This window comes from Primulina tabacum, chromosome 3 (assembly GCF_025594145.1).
Source record: "Primulina tabacum isolate GXHZ01 chromosome 3, ASM2559414v2, whole genome shotgun sequence".
Classification (NCBI taxonomy): Eukaryota; Viridiplantae; Streptophyta; class Magnoliopsida; order Lamiales; family Gesneriaceae; genus Primulina; species Primulina tabacum.
In genome coordinates, this window is record NC_134552.1 from 13,255,596 (window position 1) to 13,277,233 (window position 21,638).

General features: G+C 37.0%; 3 protein-coding genes across 4 annotated transcripts; 1 reads left to right on the forward strand and 2 right to left on the reverse strand.

The window, feature by feature from the left end:
• The first annotated feature begins 455 nt into the window (after positions 1 to 455).
• Positions 456 to 2,827, forward strand: LOC142540544 (protein kinase PINOID-like). The gene is made up of 2 exons (XM_075646786.1): positions 456 to 1,444; positions 1,976 to 2,827. Exons 1-2 carry the CDS (start codon positions 897 to 899, stop codon positions 2,736 to 2,738), a joined length of 1,311 nt encoding a protein of 436 aa, XP_075502901.1. The 5' UTR covers positions 456 to 896; the 3' UTR covers positions 2,739 to 2,827.
• Positions 2,828 to 9,765: 6,938 nt separating this feature from the next.
• LOC142540545 (protein BREAST CANCER SUSCEPTIBILITY 1 homolog) lies at positions 9,766 to 16,016 on the reverse strand. Of its 2 annotated transcripts, none has more exons than XM_075646788.1 (14): positions 15,824 to 16,016; positions 15,661 to 15,714; positions 15,503 to 15,573; positions 14,926 to 15,039; positions 13,637 to 14,055; positions 13,395 to 13,496; positions 12,396 to 13,301; positions 12,176 to 12,276; positions 11,616 to 11,802; positions 11,436 to 11,536; positions 11,204 to 11,330; positions 10,951 to 11,116; positions 10,600 to 10,718; positions 9,766 to 10,343 (listed from the first exon to the last, which is right to left on the reverse strand). In XM_075646788.1, exons 1-14 carry the CDS (start codon positions 15,877 to 15,879, stop codon positions 9,999 to 10,001), a joined length of 2,868 nt encoding a protein of 955 aa, XP_075502903.1. In that variant the 5' UTR covers positions 15,880 to 16,016; the 3' UTR covers positions 9,766 to 9,998. The 2 variants fall into 2 exon arrangements, with proteins under 2 accessions (XP_075502903.1, XP_075502902.1); XM_075646787.1 differs by having other exon boundaries at positions 9,767 to 10,343; positions 13,637 to 14,097; positions 15,824 to 16,014.
• Positions 16,017 to 16,946: 930 nt separating this feature from the next.
• Positions 16,947 to 21,146, reverse strand: LOC142540547 (CSC1-like protein ERD4). Its single transcript, XM_075646789.1, has 6 exons — positions 20,559 to 21,146; positions 19,781 to 19,929; positions 19,372 to 19,647; positions 18,128 to 18,972; positions 17,795 to 18,050; positions 16,947 to 17,478 (listed from the first exon to the last, which is right to left on the reverse strand). The coding sequence occupies exons 1-6, from the start codon at positions 20,827 to 20,829 to the stop codon at positions 17,101 to 17,103; spliced, it is 2,175 nt and encodes a 724-aa protein (XP_075502904.1). The 5' UTR covers positions 20,830 to 21,146; the 3' UTR covers positions 16,947 to 17,100.
• Between the last annotated feature and the right edge of the window lie 492 nt (positions 21,147 to 21,638).

The window sequence follows — 21,638 nt, forward strand, 5'->3', positions numbered from 1 at the left end:
TAGTGTCCCATTCAGCATGTTAAAGGTCAATTTTGTCTCACATGTCGTATTTTGTGAGACTAATTTTTTATTTGGGTCATCCATGAAAAAATATTAATTTTTATGCTAAAAATATTACTTTTTATTGTGAATATCGAAAAAATTGATACGTCTCATAAATAAACATTCGTTAGATCATTTCATAAGAGACCTGCTCTGTTAACAAATAACTTCATAAAGTTGATTCGAGGAATCGTCCAAGTGTAAATTTTAAATTTTCGTGCATGTGAATTCAAACTAGGTAGTTGAAATCTTAAATATTTTAAACGAGCTTCTGTACTTGAATAAATTATTAATCAATAAATAAGTGGTAGCCCATATGACAAAAAAGGAGACAGAAGTAGTACTATTTTATTAATTGAATTATTATTATTATTATATTATTATTATTATTATTATTTCATTTTATTACACATTAAAATTCAATGACAGTCCCCTCAACGGCCCATTTTTTCTTTCCTTCTTACCAGCAGTCTCGCCATAGTCATAACCATAACCTAGCTACGAGCTTCTATTGATCAGGAATTGAAAGCCTTGTTATTATTGTCTTCTGTACGGAAACCCTACGTTTCTGTTTAACACTGTTGCTCTTATTTACTACCATTATACGCTTTTTCTTTAAAGGGCCTCTCCGTTTTTAATTTTTCTGATCTCTGGTTTTTCTTGGGTTTAGGAGAGCGTGAATTGTTGTATTTCTGTGGTGGTGTTGATTTTCTTGTTTTTTTTTCTCTTCTAGGGAAGGAAAGATTAATTGATACTCCTAAAGCGATTTCGTAAATGATCCATTGTTCCTTTTTTTGTAAATTTTTGACTGGGTGAATGCATTTCTTTTTACTGTGCATGCAAACGCGAGGAAAATGGTGGGCTCACGCAGAAATTCGGATGAGATGATTTTCGCACAAGGATTTTACTCGAGCAAAAGCTCCAGGAGCAGTGACACGACTATAAGCCATTGCGCCAGCTTTAGCCGGCTTTCTTTCGAGCTTCCGACGAGCTCTCCGGAGCAGCAAGCGGGAATGAAGCCCCACCGCTCGTCGGACTCGTCGTTCCAAGCCTTTGGTTCGAAGACGGGGCTGAGTTTCCGGGACTTCAACCTTATCCGGCAGATCGGCAGTGGAGACATCGGAAGAGTTTATCTCTGCCGCCTCCGAGGAGGGGATGAGCGGCGGCTCTACGCCATGAAAGTGGTGGACAATGAAGTGCTGGCTATGAAGAAGAAAACCCAAAGAGCTGAGACTGAAAGGAAGATCATGAGATTATTAGACCACCCTTTTCTGCCCACTCTGAACGCAGAATTTGAGGCCTCCAATTTCTCTTGCGTGGTGATGGAGTTTTGCTCCGGTGGGGACTTGCATTCTTTGAGGCACAAACAGCCGCAGAAACGTTTCTCTATCAGCTCCACAAGGTAATTAATTAATACATTATTATTTCTAATTCTCTTCTATTTTGTCATCTTGTATAAATCCAAATATATTCGAGGTACTAATCTGTTTGAAAAAAGTTGAGACTTGTGTCATTATAATGTAGTTTTCGCACTCGATATGATTCTGATATACATCTGTTCTTTTGTTTGATTATGCTATATAAGACTGTTCACGCAGGTTCTTTTCTTAAACATGCACTGTGCCTGCCTCATTTCTTGTAAAGAATGAAGAACTTTGCAACTGTATTGAAATTTGGTCGAAAAATATGAAAGAAGGGGAAAACAAGATTAAATAAATTTAACCCATTTTAGCCGCAATTTCCTGTTATTTAATATTTTCCAAATCCGGGTTTTCTTGTTTAAGTCACTTCCTTTAAATCTGAAACCAGAACTTACCACATCGGGTTCTTCACTTTATCGTCTCCACCAAGAAATCAGAAACTGTTTTTCTTTCACCCATCCATTAAAAAAATTATTTCTTTTCGCTAAAAAATCCAGTACTTTTTTTCCCAGGTTTTATGCAGCTGAAGTTTTGGTAGCACTAGAGTATCTTCATATGTTGGGCATAATATACAGAGATCTGAAGCCCGAAAATGTGCTCGTCAGATCCGACGGTCACATTATGCTCACGGACTTTGATCTCTCCCTGTGCTCCGACGCAATCCCCGCCATGGAATACCCTGACTCCTCACCCGACTCTCTATCTTCACCCGCGGCAGCACAGGGCTCCCGCTACCTCACCCCATTCTCATGCATCTCGAACCGGCTCTTCCGGTCCAAAAAGATTCAGACTATAGCCGCGAACCGGGTATTCGTGGCTGAGCCAGTCAACGCCCGGTCAAGCTCCTTCGTGGGGACCCATGAGTACGTGGCGCCGGAGGTGGCCACCGGTAGGCCCCACGGGAACGCCGTTGATTGGTGGGCTTTCGGCATCTTCATCTACGAAATGATTTATGGTCGGACCCCATTCGGTGGCGCGAACAACGAAGCCACGCTGCGTAACATCACAAAACAACCATTGGCGTTCCCCGACGGGTGGCGCTGCGGTGCGAGCGAAGTGCACGCCAGGGGGATGATATCCGGGTTGCTGAACAAGGATCCGGACCGGAGGCTGGGGTCGAAGCGGGGCGCAGCTGAAGTGAAGACCCACCCGTTCTTCAAGGGGTTGAATTTCGCCCTGATTCGGTCCATGGTGCCACCCAACAGCGTACCGGGAATCAGGAGACATAAGACGGTAACGTCGCGTTGCCAAACGCCGCCGTTTAATGTGTTCTGACATCAGTCAATATTTGAAATTTTTATGAATGTCGCGAATTTTGGTCAGGAGGATATATATATATATATATATATATATATGAGAACATGGATTATCCAAATTTCTATTGCCAAAGTTTATATTATAATATATTGTTAGAAAAATTGCTAAAAATAGAATCGTACAAACGAACTTGTAGAGGTAAAGTAATAACCGAAACAAGTGATGTTTACAGTATGACTATTGTGTAAAAGAAAGCAAAACCAAACCAAAATTAAACATGTAGCGTGTACAATTTTTTTAAAACAGATTCGTCTTCTTCGGGTATGTGTTTCGAGGTCTCAGCGGACATCTGTTTTCCAGGATACAACGGAACAACCAGCAGTGACTTAGCACGTGACACTACTACGGCGAACTGGAAACGTACATTTATTTTATCAATAAAATTTAACAGAGGCCAAATGGAAAGATAACAATATGTAACGAAAGAGAGTGTTTGAAAGAGATAAATTTTTTATGTGCTTTAAATGAGGAAATGAACACACTATTTATAAGCACCAAAATGCATACCAAGAGTCATGCAAGATTTAATTAATCTTGCCATTAACTCAAGAATATGAAGAGTCAAAACTCTTCAACTAACTCAAAAATGTGGAAAGTCAAAAGACACTTCCACAATAATGAGCCACAACTAACTCAAAATGTGAAAAGCCAAAAGACACTCCGACATTCATGAGACATAATTTTTATTCAAACTTTAAATTTACTTGAAATTTCCAATATATATATATATATATATATATATATATATATATGAGAATATGGTTTTATCTTTAAAAAATATAAAGGAAAATATATTATTGACTTGAATCTTTGCGATAATGCTTTTCTTTCACAATTTATTCGACAATCCGTTGCAGCTATGGATTGATGCCCATAAACCTTCAAAGAAAGAACTGAAAAATTACAAGTGTTGGATTTATTTTGTAATGATCAATAAATCTCGAAAATATTTGATTTCCACCAAGAAAAAACTTTTCTTGAGTTATTGCACTAATAAAAAAAATCAAAAGCTCCATAGTTTTCCGTTTCTATCTATCTATCATGAGAGCGAAAGGCGACAGAAAAATACCTCAAAATGTGGAAAAAATGCCAACTTGGGTAGGAAGATGTTCAATGTAAGTGTCTGGAACGGAGATAAAAGTTAAGATAGATAAGGGAATTCCCTGTTTATCAAAATTTATAATGAGTATGTATTTTGTGAGACGATTTCACGAATCTTATCTGTGAGACCGGTCAACCCTACCGATATTCACAATAAAAAGTAATACTCTTAGCATAACAAGTAATAATTTTTCATTGATGACCCAATTAAGTGATCCGTCTCAAAAAATACGACATGTGAGACCGTCTCACACAAGTTTTTGTCATTTCTCACTCTCTTTATGTAGAAATAGAATCTCAGGTTGAAGTTTCCCTCTAGTAAATAACTTGCCAAGAGCACAAAACCACAGAGTGAAAGCGTGCTTGGGAAAGATGCAAGAATTCCTAACAACAAGTAGCCCACGGACACCTTAGGATTTCGACCCTCGAAGAAACGATAAGCCTGATTGGCCCCTGACCTAGTAGCAAAAAATCGAGAGGATAATAGATGCATAGCAAAGATGGTTGTTGAGATCTCAGGGTTTAAATTACTGATAAGATTTGTCGTAGATAAATGGAAGTAGATCATCGAACCAGATTGGGTGAAGGAAGTCTCTCAGGTTGAATTCATGTGGGGACCCGGGCTCTAACTCAATTCTTTTCGGAATTAATCGGATTCTCGTTCAAAAATACGGGTCAAAATTTTGCTTTTAACATTAAATCAAATGTTTATAACTCAAGCACAAGATAGTTCTTTATTTTATTTCAATAAACATAATTACATGTCTTGTTCTAATACATTCATACAAACTAGTGTTCAATCCCAACCATAATCAAAATATAGTACATGTCTAGTAAAAGAAACCACTAGTAATCTGCTGCGCCCGAAGTCACCACGCTATCTCGATCTCTCATCTCTGTCGTGACCCTGATCCTGCCCCACCTGTTGTTATGCATACATACAGACATAACAACAGCCGGAAACTCCGGTGAAAACAAATCCCAGTATAAAACATGTATACATGCTGTACGAAATCATAAATCATGCATGAAAGCAATAACAATGGCTCCATAGTCTATGAAACCGATCTATCTAAACATGCAACTCAAATCAAATCATGTCTTGACTCGAATCGACTCTACTCTAGGGATCCCGATGTGAATAAGACGTCACTGTCTGTCACATACCCTCCCAATCGGGGTAACTGTACGTCTTATTCCTAGACTTCGGTCAAGTCTGTATCGAATGCCTACAATCGGAGTGAATCTGATCCGAAGCGTCGATACCACCGAACATCTAGTTTGGCAAGTCTGTCAATGACTCTCCTATCTCAAAGGCTTGAATATAAATCTATAAACAAGGCATCATCATATCAAGAGATTTGAATATAAATCTATAAACAAATCACAATCATATCAAAAGATAAACAATAATTCTAGTATGTGATTTGGTTGGGAAACTCAAATTAAATCTCATTTGAGTTGTGTCTTCCCCAAACAAAACATGAATTATACCTTTCGTCGCACAATGTCAGTCGATGTCGAAGTCTCGATGACGAATCTGTCACTATCAAATCTGAAATGGAAATGTTGATACATATTCTATCAATATCTAATCTCAATCAACACATATCCAATTCAATACTTGATCTCGGTACAATTTGACGGCATAACGACGTAATCTCTCGATACCGGTCAATCCACCTCTCAACATATATCACCAATTCATAAGTCTCAACTCATAATCATCATTATAAGCACATGATAGTACTCAAAATCTGCATATTTAACTCTAAATATGCTGGAAAATCATAAAAATTGCATATGATATCCGATAATCGATCCGTTTACGAATATATAGTCACTAAATTCACAAGAACACATAATCTAGTGTAATTCACAATTTCCCCAACATCAATATTTCAAATCATGCAGGAAATGAATGAAACTTACATCCCCTTAAAGCCTTTGATGAGAGGAGTTCAGAACCAAAATCGGATTAACGTTTGGATGTAAAATTCTTGTACAACCTAGCTTCAAAAGTGAAAGAACTTTCCTTTTCCTTGATCCCTTCTCCCTCTCGATTCTCAGCTGTCCAGGAGAGGAAATGAAGACACATAATATATATATCTTGCATGTTGAGGGGCAAGTGTCATATTTTTCAAGTAACACGCATGACCGCGGGTGCGCTCAGACTTCAGCGGTCCATCCAACTTTGCATAAACGTCGACCGCCGGTGCGCTACATATAAGACCGCGGGTGCGGTGTCATCAACGCGGGTGCGGTGACGTTTGAGCCGCGGGTCCGGTGTCATTTCTGTAAATACTTTCCAACTCTCTGTCCATCAACCGCGGGTGCACTCCTTCTTGGACCGCGGGTGCGGTGACCCTACTGTAAAAATGGTTAACTTTCTGTCCATGCACCGCGGGTGCGGTGCTTCTCTAGGCGCGGGTGCGGTCCCTTTCTTCAAGCAACACTTCATCTTTTCATTTTATCCACATACAATCTAGGGCATTACAATTCACATAGAATTTATTACCTCACCTCAGTAGGACTACCTTCGATAGTCACATCAGTTATGGACATTTCCCGATTATACTAATATGTGTATTCCGAGGAAAACTAATGATCTTCTAATTCTTCTGACCACCGGACTCTTCTTAGTCGAAAGAGTAGAAAACTCATTATAAGGACATTTTCTATATCTAAAGTAATTTTTACTGCTTGAATTATGGCTTTCAGTGCCCCCTGAACCCCAGCACGTAGAAGTTGATCCTCAATTATCCCGTCCCTAAAAAAAAGGTTACAAAGCTAGCTTTTCTTGAGAGCATGAGAGATCATCATAATACACGTGATGAGGACCAGCTGGGCAAACCTCCAAGGTGATGAAACAATTAGAACAAAGAAAATGAGAAATTTCAATAACTAATTTAAGACAATAACAGAAGACAAGTTACCGAGTCGTCTTTATTATCGATTAATCATTAAAGTTAACATCATTTTATCATAAAACGATTACAAAATGGAGATTCCTCTTGTCTAAGAAGTACATAAATCTTGCCAAAATCAAGTAGCCTTTTGTTCAAATTAATGTTGATTACGTCATTCTTGTATAAAGCTGCCTAGTACCCACTTTTAGGGTTCCGATTTCCATATAAAAATATATTTTTCCCCCAAAAATACAAAAAGAAAAGAATATTGATTTGAGGTTGTTGGCAAGAGTACTTCGGTGGATGAGAAGTCTTTGCTCGGATGGTAACAACACACATACGGGCAATCTCTAACATGGGGAGCTTTTCAACGTTGGGGAGAACAAATTAAACAAGACCATGCATTAACGTCCACAATGTTTATTCCAATGATTCCTCGCGCTATCGACATTACGTATTTATTGTTTTCATGAAAAATTTGGATTAAGTCATTTGAAATTATAAATTTAAATTTATTTTAATATCTATTATTTTTATTTGTCTACATCCATATAATATCGGATGCCCTAGTTTGGCGAAAAAAATAGGGGTTTTATAATTAGGAATGATAACTTTTCCCTACGAGTTTAGAGTCCCACGGGGAAAACCCGAAACGGGGATGGAGATCCTGGATTTTTCGGGTTTGAGTTCGGGTTCGAGGATTTTTTTATATCCCGATGTAGTTGGGACGGGTATTGGAATACTATCTTCATCCCCCAACCCGCCCCGAAAATAATATCAATAATAAAATAATAGAATTATTAATATCAATAATATAATAATATTATTATTTTTTATAAAATTAATAATATTATTATTAATAATATTGATATTAATATTAATATTATCACTAATAATAATAGTTAATCATAAATTTTAATTTGAAAAAATCTCTGAATACATCATCGTCTTGCCATATTAATTTTTTTGAAACGAGGATGGGAAGTTGATCCCCGAAGTTTCGCGTTTAGAAATTCTCCGAACCCGAAAAAACGGGGATCATGACGGGTATGAGTGTGAGGATGGAATTCGAGGACGGGGATAGGGATGACAAACGCTGTCCTGCCCCATTGCCATCCCTATTTAGAATCGGAATACTACAAGCAGCCACAACCGAGGAAAAAATTCGAGTATTTCTTGGACTCGAGGAAAAAAAATTGGCATCTATGTATCAAAATGAGTGATGGAATGTAACATATGAAATATTCTTTAATTTTGTCAAACATTTGTGTTGTGTAATTAAAAAAAAAGGGAAGTATATTTTATATAGTTAGATTAATATTTTCGCTTGAAACATATGGCCACGTGACGCATTTAATCATTGAAATCAAATGATTTTTGGTGTCGGCCTTTGATGTTTGACTACACATGGAATGTCCATGTGCCCACATTCCAACCTATCAGCCCACTCTATGACAACTTCGCTTTCGCATCTAGTTACCTAAGCCCACTTCATTCCGATAGTTACCGGCCCATTGGGCCCAACTATATACAATGTGGGACCCACGTTTCCATGCTTGGACAAGTTTTTTTTTTTTTTTTAAATTGCAAATCTCTAGGCAACAGAAAAAGTAATATTTTTGTTTAAAAGATAATTTTTTTTAATGATTCTAAAAAAAATATGATTATTATAAAATTGACTCGTGAGATGTCTAAAAATTTTTGTGTAGATGAACAAATAAGGTTTCTGAATTGTTAGAACCTATAAGCTATTCATTATTTTCAAACTATTATATATATATATATATATATATATATATATATATATATATATATATTATATATTATATATATATATATTATTTTTTTGAACGATTTTTTAAAAAAATTTATATTGTTTATGTTTTTCGTTATCTGATTAAAAAAATCTTATTATATTATAATACATGGAACCATGATTTGATAAACTAAAAATACTCTTATAATATTGCAAAAATATTAATTATGATAGAAATCTATTTTAATAATATTATAGTTGAATTTATTCATATTTTTGAATTTTTAAATGATACTATGACGACTAACTAAATAAATAGTGCAAGTAGAATCCAGTAAACATGGACTATGTATTCACAATTTTAAAAATTAAATAAAAATTAAAAAACAGTGAAAGTATTGGCATCAATTATTGAATAATTAAGAGTTGAAAAGACTTCACTTAACATTGACAATACCATGTGCATGGTACGAATTGCAGTACTATATAAATCTTTTTCATAAATATCTGATTATTTAATTATTAATGAGGTGAAATGCACTAATTTGGGAATTCGACAAATTTAGGATTATAAAATTAATCTAACAACAATTATACACATAAATTTTTTTTAAAAAAAAAACAGTATAATTTATTGCTTAAGTTGGGTACTCAAATTTTCAGTAAAAAAATGATTTAAAAAATATAAGAGTCCATATTTCCAACTCTTTATAAAAAAAAGACGTCGTCACTACCGTATGCATTCGTTTTTGTGCCTAGCTAAACACATGGAACCAAAATAGAAAGGACTCAGCCTCCAGGTTTTTCTCCAATGAACAATAAAGAAAACTGCCCTTGAAAAGCAAATAACACCACTATTATAATTTCTAAAAAATTACAATAAATATTTTTGTTTCGAGTTTTGAGTAAGATTAATCAATTAGAGGAAAAATAATTTTATAAGCTACTTTTTATGAGCTTTTGTATAAAATTTCAAGTTCAATTATAAAAATTAAACTAGATAATGTGTCAATATTTGAACATTTTATGACACTTCATATCTATGAAATTTTTTTCTGAGAACTAAAAACAACAAATATATATTTTCAAAAACTTATTCACTAAAAAAAATCTTAGTAAATATCAAAACTTAATGAAAAGCCAAGGAAATGCTACCGAATTTCTGATACATGAAAATTTTCACTAAGTATTAATAATTTTACCCACTATTCCAAAATTTTTATGCCTGACGATTAGTTGCAACATCTAACTCTTCGATCTTGACATCAGTTGCAACATGTAAAGAGGAAATAGACATAACTTTTAATGGATGATCAAGAAAGATGTATGGTGGTTAACTTATCTAAAGCAGTATTTGATCGTTTATGTCGATTCAAGCCAAAGAAAAATACAATTCAAGGTTATGGTGTTTTCTGAAATAAATGAAGCAAGGTGATGAATCCAAGCTGATAATTATTCAAGATTTTGCAACTTATGGCCGGCAATGGAGTTCAGGATCCATGAATTGCTTGCGGCCGTAGCTCCAGTTGAAGTGGCGAAAGCTTCTACGTCGCTAAATCTACGCTTCAGGATCAAGTTTTGTTCAGATGATTTGCAGTTCTCATGAAGTTCTTGGTTGAATACGATGTATGTTTTTCCAGAGCATTCCCAATGTGGGATTGAATGGTGCCCCCCGACAGGCTTTCTATTGAGTACTTTCCCTCCAGCTGAGATAACAAGGTCGTGAAGATATCCTTTGTACGAAGGCGCGAAATCACCCATGAAATAAAATTGGCATCCATTAAATAGCTTTGGTTGCTGCAAGGCATAAAAAACTTGTCATTGAACTTTCCTTTAGTGCAATGGACCAAATAATGGAAGTAAAATGTAGGATCATACTCGTTAGTGTGAAGAAATATATGCGATAACAAACAAACATGAGTTGTGCATGTAAAATGCTACAAAATACAGTGTTGTTTGTAGCAATTTTATAGGGAAGTGTAATCCTTTCTTGCATTATATTACCCAAAAATTATATAAGAAAGTTCACTACTTTCATGGTGAAGAAAATAACCTTGTTCAGAAGTCTTAATCTTCCAAGTCTGGGGCCGTCCCTGATTCCATGAATGTCACATGTAATCTCGTACTGCTGCTCATGGACAAATTCTTTGGCGTTCAAGCAAGCTTTAATCCCTGTTCGAGAGAGAGAAAATCACGGCATTAAGAAAAAGAAGGAGATAGATTACCAACTGCATCAACGATAGTTGATTTAGCACTAATGTCTACAAAGACCATTTAAATACTTGAGCTAGAGCAGAACTTATTAACATTCAGGGATCAACAAAATGTAAAGATGTTGGTAGAGTTCCAGCTTAGTTTCTGAATGACCTTTAAAAAAGGGATATGAATGGTAATTATTACTTACACTCTATGCTCAAAATCCATTTTCCCTCGAGCACACTCATCAAAAGTTTGAGGGTTCTTCTGCACACCCCATTCTCATCTGTAGAAGCAATGACATGGGTGACACTTAGGTCCCAGTTCTTTAGGACCATCACTCCAGACAGCTTTTGAAATTCAGAAACTATTCCCTAAATTCAGAATGTAATGAATTACACCGAATGAACAAGGATATTTTGAGTTTATGGCTTATGCATGTAAGCTATGAGTTTGTTTACCTTCTCTACGTTGGTCATTCCTGAACAGCAGAGAACCAGGTTTTTGAGCCTTTTCTCAAGCTTCCACGGTATAATCGTGTTATTTTCACATTTAGAAGTAATGTTTGGTTGATGGACATCAGAGAGACTGTGAAACAGTATTAAAAAAAGGGTTCAAATATACAGAGGTCTTAAAAAGGAGAGTAAAAATTTGAAATGTGACCAGAACGAAGGTCTGAAAACAATTACAGACCTTTTGTAATATACTTTTCTTCTCTGCTTAGTTTGAGATTCAGGTTCCTCATTTGGCAGTTGCCGTGACGCATGAAGAGGGCATAACATGACAAAGTTTTCCTATGATAAGCAGAAGACAATAGAAGCCTGTAAATGTTTGCATTGCTTTGAGAATGAGTTTTAACTAAGCTACACTCACATAATCCCATCTACACTCTGGAGTCAGTCTCGCACAAGGAACATGAAAGCTTTTCCGGCAAGTCTTCTCATAGCATCCTAGGGAAGCACCTTTATTTCCACAGCAACAGCATCGAATTCTATTACTTCTAGACAATTCAGCGTCTAGGTTGATGACATCATCTCCTTCAAAGTACACATTAGGTGCCCTGGATAAACACATTTGATTAATAAATATCAATTGCTTGCCGAAAATAGCACAAAATTTTGGCATAAAACAAAAAAGAACATCAGCCCAAATGACCTTAACCTTAATTGATGGATCATTAGAACTGATGCAATTTAGATTCAACAGATGAAGATTTCACGAAGTTCAATAAAATTCAAAATCACGTTAATTTAACATTGTTTTTCAAGTCCATGCCTCATCAAAACGAAGTAGCTCAAGACAAAATTAAAGCAGGAGATTAAAACTTCAGGGAGTTCTGCTATATGACAAACTTATTTTAGCGAGCTGCAAAACAAACCATATATAAAAGTTTTCAAAGGAAAGAACACAAATGGTTACCGAAAGAACCATACCATTCTGTGCAGTTTTTGTGCACATGTATGATTTTTGAACGTGCAGTCTGACTGTCTGTAACTACTTTCCCATTGTAGTATTTAACCATGGCCCCTGAAGCCTAAAATTTTATTTTCCATTCAAGAAATTGACTTTAGTTAGATAACAAATTATAATTTTTCAGAAACCGAGGGAGGAAATATCACAGTTTAGTTATTTTAGACCAAAAAAAATATGTACCTCAGAATCTTCAGATGATTGACAGAAACAACAATGGATTTTATCAGAGAGCATCTTGCATTTTTTCAATGGTATCCTATTTGAAGTGGCCAGTGTTTTAGAGATTTCTGGAACGATTTCCATTCCATGTTGATAGGCATTACTATGATTTTCTTGGAAATATTGACTTCTCATTGTAGATTCTTCATGAAGACTTTTAGGGGTGATGCTACGATTGTCATTGGGTACGCCTTCCAAAAATTTCACCTTCTTCGAAGATTTCAACGTTTTTTTACAACTTTCGTCACAAGTCTTGTTTGGCATTCCCTGGCCTGCAGCTTCCTCTTTTAAACTGTTGCTAGTTTCCACCTTTTGAATCCTAACTCGACCACTTAATTTCTTCAGCTCACCAGATGTCTTTCTAATTTTGTTACCTTCGACGTTTTTTAACTTACTGTTTTGTTGGTGATGTCTTGAAACTAAAGAATCAACAAATCCAGTTTTATTTCTCTTTAGCAGCGGTTCTGTCTCATTTAGGAGAGTGGGGACTCCATCCGCCACCTCTAGTACAATGACATCGGAGCAGACAAATTTTTTATTTTTACCTGATATTCCCCTAGTATCCAAGGAATAGCCTACTTCGCCAGATTTCAGCATGCTTTCATCGTTCACTTTCTTTGACTCAAAATAAGTTGCATCTGCTTCATGTATAGTTTTCTTATTTCTCTTGCTTCTTCTGGTCTCAGTTAACATATGCACTGTCTTATTAGTGGTTCCACTTTTATTTTGAACGAATTTTCCACTTTTCTTTGTATTGTCAAAAACTTTTTTTCTCTTCGCACTTATCTTAGAAACTGAAGCCGTCACATCAATATAGGAAGCCCCGGCCTCTTCTTGGCATCTAGTGTGCTCCATATTATCTTCAATCTATGTAAAATGTTCAGTTAAAAGTAAACAAAAAATAATGAGTGTGGAGTGAATAACTAAAATCTTCATGTAAAAACATCAAATATGAAGTACCTGCAATATAGCAGGGGTCGAGCAAAGTTCAGGAGAGCAAGGCCTCTGTGTCCAATCAAACATCTCACTGTCAACTAAATCTGCTCTACTACAGTTGCCTCTCTGTACAATTGCAGAGGAATATCACATAGTTTCAGAGCAACAAAAATGTTTTTCGCCAAAGAGATGACGCAAATGAAATCGGCCGATGCCATCACTTTCATAAAACCAAAACTAGCTTGTGGACTTCTTTAGCAAGTTACCTCGTCATCTGAGTCCTTGATGTCACTGAAGCAAGGAGCATCTGCCGGTGTGCCAAAAAGTTGATCCTGGCTACACTGCTGGGTTGATATCTCAATATCTTCTTCCTCTCTTAGCCAGAAGAATGGAGCAAATACAGGTTGACCTTTTTCGCAGACAACCGGCACATTTTTCTCTGTTAGAGAGTATCCTTCGTGATTCTTTTTGTAAATTTCACCAATTCCTTCTTCCAGAATTCCAGGCTGCCTTTGCGTCTCTGTATTAGAACAAAGTGGAACCTGGATCCTTTTCTTGGTAGGAAAGGAAGGTTTTCCAAAAGCTGCGCCAAAATCTCTTTGATTACTTGTTGCTGGCCTTTTTGATCCTTTTCTTGGCCTTAAGTCCAGGTTTTTGCAATCTAAATCTTCCGATTTGCCTTTATCTTGGATCACACAGATGTCAGCACCAGTTTGGTTGTCTTCGACTGCATGAGCACTTTCATTAAAAGAGCAAAATTTGCTAAAGCTAGTCTTTTGATAAACTTCATGTGTGTTGCATTGGAATAGGTAGTAGATGTCGGTAAGACATGATTGCATGAGAATCAACCAGAGTAGCAGGAATTCATCAAATAATTTTATCATCAGGCAAAAAAATGTTCGTTGTCATAGTGCAAATTTTGATATTTTCTCGCTGCTAAGAGAAAAATGCCCAAACATGCATTTCACATATTCTTCAATTTACAAAACTAAAGCAATTATCATATTAACAGAGTGTCTTTCAAGTTTCAAGTTGGCTTTATATGCAAAGATAGCAGGGTAGTTATTTCTGCTAATGGCTGTAACAACGATGATGGACTAAAACCAATAAGAGTTATGCCAGTTGCGATACACACTACTGTTAGTTAGAAAGGATAGAGCTTGTGATCTGAATCATTTGAAAATATATAAGAGGTGGTTCACAATGGAGAAAGACAGAAGACCATTACAGTTAACAAAATTTTCTTATTGAGAGAATAAACAAGCTTTTTTGTTGTTTTGTTCTTTCTTCTTTCGAAGTTGTGTTGGCAGAATCGCTTGAGGTATAAATTGAGGCCGCTAACATATACTAGCAGCAACAGTCTGTAGTTGAGGAAGATCAATATTATTAAGCAGTCTAGCGATATATATAACTGCACGTTACACTTGTTTCAGCAAGAGAATCTATGATCTTATTCAGCATGGCACTAAAATTTAATGCTAGATATTTATTTTTACTAAGAACTAATTCTTCGCAATGAGAAAATCATCGATAGGCAGCACCAACAAATTATTACCTGATATTTTTGTTGAAGCAGCAGTTTGAGTGACGAAAATGTTGACCCCCAAGGCAACTTCCATACTCCTATAGACACTGACCAAGTTATCCATGTGAGGAGCAGGTCGAATTTCTGCCGCAAGAAATGGCAACAAATTAGTCGAGCTATTAAAATCCCCAAAATAAATGTGAGAGCATGCTAACCAAAGGAATGGCAAAAATTCAGGAAGAATGTGGCAAGCTTGCTTTAATATTTCAATAGTGAAAGTCCGCAAGGCCATTGCAGTTTAGGCTGACTCATCGCTTCTATTATTCAGAAAATAATTCTCCAAGTTCTGCGTTGGACAGCACTGGCAATGCACTTTCATACCTTGGAATATCTAATCCATGCACAAAAGTTGAGGCATGGACAGTTCATGATTTATGAATTGGCTAGAGATTGTTATTATTTAGTTAACGGTGGATATAAACGGTTTCTCGACTCTTTTAAAACTTTTTCCTCCATATTTCCAGCTTCTTGAGAAATTCATAGGATTTAGTAACAATTCCGTCGCAAACAAAAACACAGATTCAGAAAGAAAAAAAAACTTAAATACCTCTACGCCTATATGGAACCTTACACACAGGACAATTTGATGCAGATTTCATGGATTTCTCGATACATGAACTGCGTCACACAATCAACAGAACCCATCAAATTAGTATAGAAACAAGTCCAGACCAAAATAGAAATCTCAAGTACAAGAGATCTCACTTGCAAAATACATGATTACAGCTAAGCGAAACCGCAGAACTCAGGAGACTCAAGCTGTAGAAAACATGAAGCATACTTTAGCGCCGAAAAATTCATTACTCAAATAAAAGATCCCCGGTTTATGTTTCCCAAACAGATATCAAAAAACAGACAAAATGTTTACCAGATAGGGCAGTTGAGCTCCCTCCCCATCCTTTCTAGATGTGATGCGTCTGCCATTGAAGAATTTCTGCTGTTGTGTGCTCGAGACGAGACCGAAATTTTGAACGGGGAATGGTGTAGATAGATGTCGAGGCGCCTCTTCGGTATATACTTATTTTGAAATTTTTGCTCCCGCTGGTAAATATTTCGTGCGTTTTCCCTCGGAAACTCTTTTCGATTTTAGCAGTTTTGCCCCCATTTCTATTCACTTGAAATTTTTATCCCTCTATCCAATTCATTTTACGATTTTATTTTTGAAGTCACGTCAGGTATGAAATTAACACGTGTCAATTTCCCAATTGGTTGAGACACTGTCCATGTAGGTACGATCCAACAAATCCTCCTATTCGATACCCGAGTTCCAAGCCCAATCCTAGAATATCCAAACAAATTGGATTACGAATTTCTGGTCTAGATCCTTAGCTTCGATTCAGGCGATGTTTGGTTGGAAAGATAAATGGGTTTATGATTTTTTAACTCACTTTCGATAGGATTTTTATTTAATCAAGTCAATCTCTCCTATGAATGATTAGGTTATATTAACTTTGATAAAATAATCAATCCTCACCCCCTAGAATTATTTATCTCACTCTTAATGCATCCTATTTTTTCAATTTTACCCTTCTTCTAAATCCAAACTCACCACCACTTCTCTCCACCGACCACCGGCCGACCATCACCACCACCATCGGCCGCCGCCGCCTCCGCTGCCGACCACCCCGCCGCCTGCAATCACATCGCCGACCGACGACCACCCACCGCCGCCTCCGCTGCCGACCACCCCTCCTCCTTCCGACCACCGTTAGCGCCTCCGGCTGGCCCACCGTCGACCGACCGTCGCAAAAGTAGAAGACAATTTTGTCAGTTCATCAAAAGATTCTTAATTATCACGTTCTCAACAATCATATCAAACATAATATTATTTTATCATTGTATATTATATTTCTACTTCAATCATTATTTTTATCATTTATCTCTTCAATAATTTCATAATTTTATCTTCCAACCAAATGTAGCCAAAGTAATAAACAAATCGATGTGTTTTCAAAAAAATGATAGACGTGATTCCCTCGTGGAACAGCAGCTGAAGCCAACAAAAATCATACATTCCTTAGAATAACGCAAGAGTTACTACATCCCAAGTGGAAACTACGTACTAATTTTCTAACGATTACAATAAAATCGCACATATATATTAAAAAAAAGCATCACACAAAATAAAACTTCACAAAATGTGAATCACAGAGTAGAACCCGATCTCGAGACTTGAGATAGAGCATCTTCAAACTGATCTTCATCAGCTTTATCAGAGCTCAAACTTGCTGGAATGAATGACCTGAAAACAAGTTCCATGTTTAAAGTTTCTTTCACCTCATGGGAGACGACTTCCAGTGCCGGAGACTGGAAAAATCGGTAGTGTTTTTTCCCACAGACGAAGCCAAAGATGAGAGATATAATCAGGAGAGGGATAATGAGGGGTGCATAGTAGAATCTCTTTGTTCCAAAATAACCAAACATTGTGACTTGGTACAAAAACAAGGCTGCTACGATTCGATTGTGAATGCGTGGCCACATTCTTCCGTAGCTCTCGTACGAAGGGACATAAACTTTGAGTACCTGTTGACAATACGAGACGTGAGAAGAACATGGTTTAATCTATATCATATAAGACGGGATTATTAAAAATGGGGGTGACACAGATCGAGAGGATGCAACTTGGAGTGCGATTGCTTCTTAACATGTCGAGTAATCGAGAGATAACTTGTATAGAAACCATATGCTTTTTACAAAGTGCGAGTTTTAAATACGTCAGGAGTTGAAGTGATCACGTGTATATATTCAACCATATGCTTTTTGTGGTAGACATGTCACTTAACAGATCAAGAATTCAATAGATGATTCAAATACATTGTATTGAATAAGAGAATGTCACCTGATTTCGAAAAACGAGCCATGCTAAGCCAAAGTACGCCACACCAAATGGAATTATAATAGGTGCTATGACGGAATAGCAGAGCACGATAGTGGCAATCAGCAGATCACCGGGAACTCTAGTGGTGTATCCAAGATCTCCGGGAGCCCAAGCTTCTCTCACCTCTGCTTCAGTTTTACAGAGATACTTTCGCTTTAGGTGGAAGATTATCAAGGGAACAATTCGTGATAACTCGAGCCCATATCCAACAAAGAACCTGGATGAAAAGGCGCACACACAATAAAAAGTGGCACTCTCTGAACATAAAAGGCGTGAACAGCGATAAAATCTTACTTCAAGGCCACAAAAGTCAAGAAGAACGTAGCACTGCCCGGGAGGTTGTTTGCTAGTGTATCAATGATAGAATTTGGCTTCTTCTCAATAGCCTTAAGTTCGGTGAAAAGAGTTGAACTGATAGTAACACCAATGAATACATTTAGAACCGAAAAGTAGAAAAACTTTCCTGAAGCAGCCCTTTGGGCGTGACTCTCGGAAGGGATGCCCTCGGCCTTAGATAGAAACAATAGAAATTTCTGTAGCAAAGCCAGAAATATTATCAGTGCGAGCTGAGGTAAGTACGCCTCAAGTACTGTCTTTAATGCAGGCTGATCAACTATTACTTTTAGAAACGGGAGAACCTTCCTCAAGTTAGCAAGAGTAGTTAATGCAGAAACGAACCCAATCGGGATCATGTAAAAAAATATGGTCAAAAACACGAGGAAGTAGATGAGGTATTGTCGAAGCTGCCTGTTATAAAAATTCTTAGGAAGATTAGTCCATATTAGCTGCCGAGGCTCAGGCGCGTCGAGTACCGTCCAAGCGTCGACCATAGTGGCGTGTAGACTTTGTGAGGCAGCCGCTGCAGCTTTACGGTTGTTAAAGAATATGAGAGCTGAACGTTGCTGTTTGTCTTTCAGCGTGACCTTTTGCTCTGCTTCTAATTTCGGGATCAAATCCTGAATCTTTTCGTCGTAGTATTCTAGTGCGTCAACCTTTTTACCAAAAAGACCAAGGAAGCCAGTTTTAACAGTTGGTCTAGTTCCTTCTGGATTACCAGTTTGCTTCGACTCTGCATATATGACTTCTGCTCGTGCGAGCTTCTTTCTATATCCTTCCAACTCTTCATAAATTTTATTCACCTGGTAAAACCGAAACATTTCAAGATGCAAACGCTTCCCAGCTTCAACGAAAAATTATTGATAAAATAAAAACTGTTGATTTTGAGTCTAGCATTTTCAGAAGGATGTTCATAACACCTGGTGCGCTATCAATCACCCTTATATTTGATGAAGTGGGACTTTTTTCTGGGACTTTGTTGCCCAATATCTTGCCAATTCACACTTGTTTGTTAGTCTCGACAATTAATTATTTGCATATTTTGCTTAATCACACGGGCACGTCGCCGATAACTTTTTAGAGAAAGTGATTCCCAACTAGAGTTATCAAACATTTCACATACACACACTGCCACAGGAGTACCAGAGGTGCATAACTAACAGATGAGAACACTAGAAATTGTCGCAACAAATTCTAAGTACCTTCTTGTTGTCTGTGACCACCATTGATCTATAAAAGGTCTCTGGATAGATGGTCTTAAAATATGAGTCGACTTGTTCCTTCCTTGTTTGACCCTCCGGTGGGGGAGGTATGTCTCGGACAAGTATAGCAAACTGTTCATTCTTCACCTCAGCCGACATAAGAGCCGTCGCTTTCATATCGGAAACGTGTCTATACGCCTTCCACAGGAGGCAGTATGCAACAAACGAAATCCAATAGGTAGCGGCCAAGCACGCCCACAACCGCGAAGCCTTTTCCTGTAATCCACAGGAAAATGAACCAAAGTGAGCCAATATAATGAACAGATTGTATTCTCCCGCACAGATTATTGATGACGTCCTAATATATGCATCGTGGAAGAAAGAAAAAGTGAGAAGATGGAACTTTAACTGGAATATGCCCCATAGCTAACTTGTCAAGGTCATCGAAAGATCCTTTACTGATCGTATCGTTGGCCTTAAGAGAGCCGTGAGCAGTTGCCGCAACTGGTAACAGTACAGGCAGAAGAACGACTCCGCCCAAAACGAAAATTCCTAACACTGCGTGAAACAACACGATTGTTAAGTTCCAAGAAAAATAAACAAAAAGCGAGTTTTGCATTGTCGTGTAGCACAAAGCAACCAATACGCAGCTTTGCGGATAATATCATTTTCACAATGATTTTACATGTTACTTTCTTCATTAAAAAACCACCAAATTAATACATAATCTCTCACACAAATAACACAGAATTTTTAGTCAAATATCCATCTTTCTCCCTTAGTATGGTAAAATAGCAGTAACTTGAGACAGAACCCAAAAAAAATACATCTTTAACCATGGTTAAGCTCCATCGAACACGACACGTGATTCTGAGATTTCTAGAGGGAACAACCAAGGTTTTCATAATTCTGATTTCCAGGCTGGGTTCAACAATCCTTGGAGGTGACCGAACAAATTTGGCATTACATATACGTGGCAAAACACAACCATGCACAAAACCAACTACGAATTTTTCAAGAAAAATAGGATATCAAAATTATTTTTTCTTCAAAGCTCTCGACTGTACACGAATTGAAAACCAAAAAGGCCGTGAATTTTGTTAAAGAATAATCACTTTTCAATAAACCAGAAGATAGAACTAAAAATACGCACATATCACTTGTGTATAAACATTAAAAATAAATACCAGTGGTCAGGAAAACAAAGTAAACAGCAGAATCAACCCCCGACATTCTGATGACATCAGATTCAGTGGAGGAGAAGGCCTCCTTGATCCAATCAAACGGGTTGCGCGTGACCCGAATGCTCTCGTACGGATCCAAGCCCTTGAGTATCCTATTCGGGTAGTATATCACATTGTTTCCGGGTCGGCGAGACAGCCAAGTGAAAAAACACATCAACATCAAGAATAACACAAAAGACGTCCCCAGAGACGTCAAGAACGAACTGAAATCCATCTCCGATCCTCAGTCTTGAAATCCTCTCCCCTCCTTTTTTTCTCTCTCTCTTCCTCTGTTCAATATCTGGATAGTAGCCTAATAAACAGTGAGACTCGTTGAGAAGCAAAAGGCGTTTAAAACAAGGCCAAGTAACCGTTAAGAAGAGACGAATGGTACAAAAGAGAGAGTAGGCAGTTAAGGATTTCGATTTAATTTCAGAGTTCGAAGATCATTTGGGTTGTGGAGTTACAGATGTTTGGATTTATACACAAATCTTGTGGGGTTGTAGGATTCGAGGAAGTGTGTTGAAGGAGTTTTTGCGCCGTGTTCTTGTTCGGATTTGTAATAATGCATGACAGAGTGACACTGCAGCAAAGAGGATTGGGATTCTTGCTTTTAACTCCAAAAAGTGACACGTGTACTTAAATAAAGTTTTTCTTTTTATTTATTTAATTTTTTTTATAAAAATTCGCGAATTATTACAAGATAAATACAATATTGATGTTATCTATGTTCTACTTTATTTGTAAAATATGTATATATCTATATATTTTATTCACACAACAACAAAAAAAATGTGAATATCAATTCTCATATGGTAGTCATTAACATTTTCAAAGGGTTCGTGTTAAAGAATAATAATCAAATCTTTAAGTGATAGTTTTGAAATTTTCAGGGGATAATCCATATCAAGTACCACTTACATGCATATACGTTTATTATTTTTGTTGTTTTATATTACAATTCTATGTGATTATTTCACTTTTCTTGATTCTTTGTGTAAGTTTGATCAACTCACCGGGAGTTGAACATTCTTTTTTAACTAG